General features: G+C 49.0%; 1 protein-coding gene across 1 annotated transcript; it reads left to right on the top strand.

Moving 5' to 3' along the window:
* Nucleotides 1-1,766: 1,766 nt before the first annotated feature.
* LOC109294331 (ATP-sensitive inward rectifier potassium channel 12) lies at nucleotides 1,767-3,698 on the top strand. Its single transcript, XM_019512636.1, has one exon. The coding sequence runs from the start codon at nucleotides 1,820-1,822 to the stop codon at nucleotides 3,107-3,109; it is 1,290 nt and encodes a 429-aa protein (XP_019368181.1). The 5' UTR covers nucleotides 1,767-1,819; the 3' UTR covers nucleotides 3,110-3,698.
* Nucleotides 3,699-8,286: the final 4,588 nt, after the last annotated feature.

Here is an 8,286-nt window from a genome sequence, read left to right as displayed (position 1 = left end):
AGGTGGTCAGTCACCAGATTTCCCTTTAGCTAAAGGCACACTCTCAAAAATAGCCACACCGCCACTTCTGTCACCCATCCAAATAAAGGCTGGTTTTGACTGGCATTATGGCAAGGGTTTAGCATTTGCTTTTTACCAAACCTAGAGTTTGCTGACTCTTTTTGCAGGTGGCTTCACCTGAATCTATTCTAGCCCCTCTCAGTTTCCAGGGCTGCATATAGGGCCACATCTTTTGAGAAACGCAGGGCCTGAAAAGTCGAGCGGGTTCGTGCAGGGTGCCAGACTCAGGGTCTGAAGCCTGATAGGACTTCAGTGCTGTACGTCCTTCATAATGCCGGTGTCCCCCAGAGCAGCAAAACATATGTAGGCAGCAATCATTATATCTTTGCTAGGGTGTTGATTTGGCCCAAAGTAGTGTTGCGTCTTGCAGTGCTCCTCCAGCTGTGATGCAGGACCAGGCAACCAATCCCCATCCCGTGATGTAATGGGAAGGGCATGCTTGTGATATGGTATCCCCAGGCAACAGCCCCAATAGCAGGAATCAATCAGATTGATTAGCTGAGATACAAAACGGCATGGGTGCCTTGGCTGGCTCAGAAATACGTCAGCAGCTGATGCTTTGAGGCATCACTCACGCACTCGGGTGCTTGCAGGGGATGGGGACCTGATCCCTACCTCCACATACATCCAGTGGTGCCCCCCTGGCTAGTATCTAAATAGTGCTTGTCAGACTGACCCATGCCAAAAGTAAGGTGCTAGACCGAGGGCAATCCACGGTCCCACAATACTACTGAATAGCGGGGCACGGTTTTGCATGCAGTGGTGTCTGAGCATCATCTGTCACGTTGTGACAGGCAAAGAGGATGAGAGGGGTCCAGAAATCTCTGCTAATCCATTCCCAGGCCAACCCCGGGACTGCCCCACATCTCCAGAGGAGTTGCCAGGACTTTCCCAGGCTCCAGCCTTGTTCTGTGAAACACCATGGAGTGAAGCCCCTCACCTATAAGCCCATGAGACACCCCCTGCTGCTCTCCTCTCCTCTCCCATTCCCGCGGCTGCAAGGCACTTTGAGGCAGCGTCCTGTGGCCTGTCCTGACCCCATAAGAGCCGGTGTTTGCGTAGTCAGGAGCTGCCAGGGCCACTCTCTAGCTGGCACCTGCAAAAGGAGGGGATGGAAAAGGTCTCAGGCCTGGCTCTAGTAATACCCGTGTGCACTCAGGGGGGAGGGCGGGCTTCATGCTTCCCTCCCCGCTTGCACTCTTTTGTATCCTAGTCCCCGAGACTCCTGCTTGCAACCAGAGGCTGATACAGTAGGGGGGAGACGGCCGTTCTGAAAGCACCCGGATGCTGAACCTGTCAAAGGCGGTGGCCCTCCTGATCCCTGGGGGCACGCCGGAAGGACAAGAGAGTCATCTTTTGGACCTCTTAATTTCTTTTTTTTTTAAATGCTTTAGGCAAGGCCCAGAATACTGCTAGGAGGTAGAGCAAGGGGAAAGAGGGAGATCACTCTGCCCAGCACCACAATGCAGCCACCTCTAGGAAGAAGCCCACACCTCTCGGGTAGTACAGCAGTCCTACTAAACCCCCATTTGTTTCCACATTGCCGTGCTCAGGTTCCTTGGGTGAAAGCTAATGGGCATGTTTTTGTTTTTTCCTTGCAGTCTCTCTCACTGGATCTGCCTGGTGACGTAGCAGCAAAGACTTGGAAGCCTTGGACTTCTCTTCTGCAACAGCAGTGTTTGGGGGGAGGGGGGGTTGGGGGGGGCTAGGGAAAAAATCCAGGGAGCCCCACCAGATTCACTGCAAGCTTGACTCAGGGATGAGTACAAGCCGGGCTAACCATTACAGCATAGTGTCCTCCGAGGAAGACGGGCTGAGGTTGACCACCATGCCAGGAGTCAACGGCTTTGGAAATGGCAAGATCCACACCCGGAGGAAATGCAGGAACAGGTTTGTGAAGAAGAACGGGCAGTGCAATGTGGAGTTCACCAACATGGATGACAAGCCTCAGAGGTACATTGCCGACATGTTCACGACGTGTGTGGACATCCGTTGGCGGTACATGCTCTTGCTCTTCTCCCTTGCCTTCCTGGTTTCCTGGTTGTTGTTTGGGCTGTTTTTCTGGCTCATTGCGCTGGTCCATGGAGACCTCGAGAACCCAGCTGGGGACGAGAGCTTCAAGCCTTGCGTTGCTCAAGTGAATGGCTTCGTGGCCGCTTTCTTGTTCTCCATTGAAACCCAGACGACAATAGGCTATGGATTTCGCTGTGTGACCGAGGAATGCCCGATTGCAGTCTTCATGGTGGTCGTGCAGTCTATTGTGGGGTGTATAATAGACTCCTTCATGATAGGTGCAATAATGGCAAAGATGGCCAGGCCCAAGAAAAGGGCTGAGACTTTACTATTCAGCCATAATGCAGTGGTGGCCATGAGGGATGGGAAGCTTTGCCTGATGTGGAGGGTAGGGAACCTCCGGAAAAGCCACATAGTAGAAGCTCACGTCCGAGCTCAATTAATTAAGCCCAGAATCACAGAGGAAGGGGAGTATATACCACTTGACCAAATAGACATCGATGTTGGCTTTGATAAAGGCTTGGACCGTATTTTCTTGGTGTCTCCCATTACTATACTTCACGAAATCAATGAAGAGAGCCCCTTGTTTGGGATTAGCCGCCAGGACTTGGAAACGGATGACTTTGAAATCGTGGTTATTCTTGAAGGGATGGTGGAAGCCACAGCCATGACGACGCAAGCGCGGAGCTCGTACCTGGCCAGCGAGATCCTATGGGGTCATCGCTTTGAGCCCGTCTTGTTTGAGGAGAGAAACCAGTACAAAGTAGACTATTCCCACTTCCACAAAACCTACGAGGTCCCATCAACCCCGCGCTGCAGCGCCAAGGACTTGGTGGAGAATAAATTCTTACTTCCTAGCACCAACTCCTTCTGTTATGAGAATGAGCTCGCCTTCATGAGCCGTGACGAAGAGGAAGAAGACGATGACAGCAGGGGTCTGGATGACCTAAGCCAAGACAACAGGCATGAATTTGACAGGCTTCAGGCCACAATAGCATTGGATCAGAGGTCATACAGAAGGGAGTCAGAAATATGACTCTTGGTCCCTCTGCTAACTGTTGTGAGAGTCTTTTTCCTCTCCTCTTTTCCCCTACAACCCGCTCAAATTATGCAGAACAATGCAAGTGCCATAGGAATGCTTGAGAAATTAGTATTGTTCATAGTTTTAAGTCTCATTGCAATAACCACTGAACGGTCTGCAATAGGAAACCACAGCAGGCCATGGAGTGTTTTGAACGTCCAGTGTTGATAAAGCTATTAGAAAATGTACTGGAGGCAGATGCAATATGGCAGTGCAGAAAAGGGGGAACGGCCTGTGTGATCTACACAGAAGCGTCTTCCTTAGATGCAGAGAGACCGTGTTTTTCGTTTTCGTGTGTCCACTAGAAATGCGAGCCTTTTCTCAGAGCTGAGCACTGCGAGGTTCAAAAGGAGGAAATATCAGGAAACAAATCTGTCGTCTTCTTCTTTCTTTCGTTCTTTTTATTTTTCCTTCTTTTTCACTGAACAAAAATGAATCTTTCCGGCAGGCAGTGTGATTCAGTTGCACAAAAACAACACTTGAAAGACCATGCAACATAAATACTACTTTTTAATTTGGGGGGGGAAGCGGGGGGCGGTTAATTTTTCAACGTAGTGCGTGGGAGACTGTTTACCAAAAAACAAAAATTAAAGATGTGATTTGATATTTTTAAAAAATGAACAAGGGAATGAAGAAGCCACATGGGTCTTTCTGGGGGTATGGGATTTCACTGGGGGTGGAGGGGTTGCAAAGTCAGGACAAAGCAAAACTGTGTCCTAATTTTTTTTTGTTTTTTGCTGGCCAATGTTTGTAACCTGGAAGCACAAGTGAGTGGCTGCAGCCCAATGGCAGCAGAAGCAAAGAGCACAGTTACGGGCAACATAACAGATAGGGAAAGCCAGGTGTTGTGATGGATCAAATAGTAGTGCTAAAAATAATGAGCCCATGTAGAGACAGAGCGGTGCCTTGGGCGGGGACAGGGCAGGGCATCTCAGCTGGCTTAGCACTGTTGAGCACTGATATTTTGTTCTTTTGCACCTTCAATGGCAATGGGGCAGATTCTGGGCCAGATCCTCACCTGGTGTGAAGCAAGGGTAGCTCCACTGACTAGCTGAGGATGTAGCAATGTGTTCCTGATCGCGCTGCTGGCCCTTTAAGTCAATGATGCTGTAATGGAGAATTAAGAGTGCCCCCGTGGGCCAGGCCTCCAATGGATGCAAGTGGAGCTGCCAGACTCCCTTGAGATTTCCACCAGCTATTGGTCTGGCTCAGTATCTCCAATGGGACCATCCATAAGTTTCCAAAAAAAAAAAAAAAATTAATTAAACTCAGATTCAGGTGTTGCCTAATTTTCCAATTAAATTGAATTGCATTTGAATCAACCTCTTGTGAATAATTCAGTTGTTTTAAGCACAAAATGCTACATGCAATAGATGTGCTCTTTGATTTTGCACAGAGCGGACCTCCCGACGAGTGCTGTTGCCCAGCCCTGTCTTAGCGTCTGCTCTGTTCTGCGCAAGTTGGGAATTTATGAATGACCCCTTCCATTCGGCGGGCTATACAAGCTGGAGGCAGATGCTCTTCTGAAAACAGCAGATGCCGTGAAAGGAAACCCAACAGGCTTTACCGGTCAACCCCTCGCTGTTTCCAAACCTCAAGGTGGATCGTGCCTTAGAGATGCAAAATGGTTCAGCCACACCAAGCTTTTTCCCAGCACCAAAATCCTTCTAATGCAGTCTTCCCTCCAGCCTTATCACGGGTCATGTGTCAGCCCACATGGGTGCAACCATGCAGCAAAAATCATAGCGCAGATCATAGGCAATAAATAGGGGCTCCCGGCCCACGTGACAGGCAGCAATCGATTGCACGCTGTTTGCTATTCCCAAAGGCACAAAGAGTGGACTCCTGTATTTGCTTAGGAAGCAGTCATTCCAGAAGATGAAAGATGCCTGTTCTCTAGCACTGAGTAGAGAAAAAACCCCCAACTCCTATCAGAAGGAAACCACTCCTGCACCTATCATACCTGTATCCCAGTCCCTAGGATTCATGTGAACACCTCTCACTTCCCAAAACCACAGATCCCTGTCCCTTCAGTCATGGGACGCGGGCTGGTACCCGTTAGCAATAGAGGCTTGATGGCACGCACAGGAGCTGTTCTTATTCCATCCACCGGCAGGAATGATGTGCACAATCTCTAGCCAGTCCATCCAGTGCAGCTTCCAGCTCCCATGAGAGAGGAAATGTCAGTAGGCACCCTGGGATGTGGACTTCATCATCCCAGCCACTTCTTGCTTTTGCTCAGCTCTCTTTATCTTCATGGCACAGTTCACACAATGATAAATGCTGCCTCCTCCCACCCATGCCATCAAGCAAAGTGTTAGTGTCCCCTGCAGTGCAGGGAGGCTAGATGACTTGCTCCAGGAGATAGAAGGCATCAGTGTCAGAGGCAGATCCAGCCCTGTAGCATTGGAGACCCCCTCTGCAAATCCCCTTTTTGAGTCAGTGCTGTCGGCTGCGGTTGAAGGGCTGGCTGGAAAGCTCACACTGCTGTAATTAGCCCCGAGGAACGAGGTGGCTCACCCAACTACAGCTGCCTCTCCGTGTGTTTTTCTCCAAGACTTTCTGGCACTGTTTCCAGCATCCTTTAGCTTTTGCCTTCACGACTGAAAGCTCTGTGCTACTCATTCAAGGGGCAGCCCTATTTTTGGCTTCTTCTAAATGGCGAAAAGGGGAGGAAAGCATCCGCTCCTGCGTGATAAATGTCAGTCCTCCTGGGACGTCTGAGGTCTGGCCTGGGGCCGGGGAGGCCTGGATTCTGATCTCAGGTTGACAAAAGATTTGACACATGGTTTGGGTAGAGCTCCTAATTCCTCTCTCCTTGCTCCTCTGTGTGTGGACTGGTGGGAGCTTCAGAGAGCAATTTAGAGCTATTTTAGTGTGAATACGTCCAGTTCGTCCCCAGGCTTTGTACCCGCCACAGCAATGTTTGGACAGTGCCGTGAAGATGCTCAGAGCTGAGCAATTAGCTCCTAAGTACCCAGTGCATGTGTTCACACAGTCAACAAGGCTCAGAGACACATTTCCACCCCCCGTGTGAATCCCAGACCCAAAGGACATGACTCTTTTGTGTTTCTAAGGCAGAAAATACAGATGCCATCACATCTACCCGCTACCAGCTCCCAGGTCCAGCTCAACCCTTACAACTTCCTTTCCTTGTTTCGAAGGATAATTCTGGTGCCTGCTTCTTTGAGCAACAGGGAGGGGAGGATGGGGGAAGACGGGTGGGGGGTGGAGGGAAGGCAAAAAGATGTCTTGAGTGAATTATTTATTTATTTTTTATTTTTGAAAAAAAATGCTTTTTAGATGGTTTTAAGGGGTTTTTTTGTGGGAGGGAGGGAGGGGAATAAAAGGTGCAAACCTTGCTGCTGTAGGGTTCTCAGAGGGTTCATTTCTTTATATATAAATATATATAAATATATATATATATATCTCACGGTAAATATTTGTATAAAAAATGACAGGCGAATAGAGATGTCTTTAAGTAAATTATTGCTTTTAAAAAAATTATATACTTGTACAGTCCAACTTGGGAGAATAGACTATTCTATACATATGTATTTTTAAACTACTGCATAGGAGGATGGGAAGTAGTTTTGTTGGGGGAAAAATACCTGTGCAGACCCAGCGAGCTGAGTTTCAAAGACTCCTTCCCAATCCTGTTCCCACGCCCTCTCCCTGAGCCCCATGACTGGGGGCTCTAGCTATGTTATATACACTGTATAGTTCTAGAGATGGAACGTGCTGTTACATACTGTATTAATACTATTTTTGCCTACCTGTGAGTGCTATAGGTTATTGGTCTTCTTACTACTATCAGGGAGCAATATAAGGATGTCCCTACAGTTTCCTGTAGACAACTAACCCATAGTATTATCACATCCAAATGCTCATGTTCCAAAAGAGAAAAGCCAAAAAGTTCTGTTTTTCTGGTGTTCGTAAGGAGGACCATCTTCCACCTCTGGCGAAGCTCACGGCGTAGATCGAGTGGTCTACCAAAGGGCCCTCCAATAGTGTTCTTTATGTCTGTTGTATGCGTCGAGAAGCCATTCAGGAAGAAGCCTTTTGGCTCTACAAGGCTGGCACTTGCTGGCTGGGGTGTGGGTGTTCAAAGCTTTTTGCCTTTACAAGGTGAGAGGCTCCACTGGCTGCAGGCATGAAGGAAGGGCCACATTCAGCTCTTAAGTGGAGTCGATTTGCTCAGGTCAGGAGCCAGGCGATGGCGTTCCGTCGCATTTATACAGGTGTGGCTAGAGCAGACTTTGGACTTAATATCTGCAGGGTCACAAGACATACTTTAGACTTGGGTCCTGGGGTCTTCTTCCTTGACAGCATGAACATCTCAGCACACCTCGGAGCTCTCCCCCCATCCCCACCCAATGCAGACCAATGGGACTGGGCAATGCTTTGCCCGCTCCCTGCCAGCATCTTTGTCTTTCAGCTTTTTCTGCCAGGTTTTGTTTGCTTGCTTGTTCTCAATTTCTGGAGATCAGAGGAGGCGGGGAGACCTTCACAGCAACCCATGACAAAGCCACTTTTGGGAAGGGCTTTTGGAGCAGGGCAGGTGAGGAGACGGAGGAGTAGAGCATCTGCCACCCGTTTCCTTTCAGCTTCACGTACTGTGCGCATCTAGTTAACTCCCTGCTGCCACACGTAGCCTACAGAGACTCTTGGCAGTCAGAGATGGACTAGAGGCACTACGTCCTTCCTCTGTGCTGATATCCTGCATAGATAATGAAATCTTCCTTAGCCAGGGCTCCGACTAACCTTGAACAGGACGCAGTGTTTGCCTGGCTAGGACTCAGAACCGGTTCTTGCTCTCATTTATGCTGGTACAGGTCCCCATCAAGTCCCGGGGTTGCAAAGGCCCAACCAGAAATTGTCCTACTTCCTTGTTCTAACATCTCCAGTCTAAAAGAAGAGCACCCCTTGTCTTTAAGGTGTTTATGCCTGTATGCTACAATGCCGAGAAAGCCGAGCTAGCACCGAATGAGCTAGCTACAGTGTTGGAGCTAGTGTAGCGTGGCACTCTGCCTGGACTATTCAGCATGTATTAGCCCAGCTGGAGCATCCTGCTAATGTAGTTATATGTTTCTAGGACCCCAAGTTAGTTTGTTCTGTGCCAGCTCAGGTAT

This window comes from Gavialis gangeticus, unplaced genomic scaffold (genome assembly GCF_001723915.1).
Source record: "Gavialis gangeticus isolate Ggan-Ray unplaced genomic scaffold, GavGan_comp1, whole genome shotgun sequence".
Classification (NCBI taxonomy): domain Eukaryota; kingdom Metazoa; phylum Chordata; order Crocodylia; family Gavialidae; genus Gavialis; species Gavialis gangeticus.
Note: the sequence above shows the minus strand (reverse complement) of the source record. Positions and strands in the feature narration are given on the sequence as shown.

Excerpts from the sequence above, each read along its gene's own strand:
- LOC109294331 (XM_019512636.1), top strand. The coding sequence starts at position 1,820 with ATGAGTACAAGCCGGGCTAACCATTACAGCATAGTGTCCTCCGAGGAA.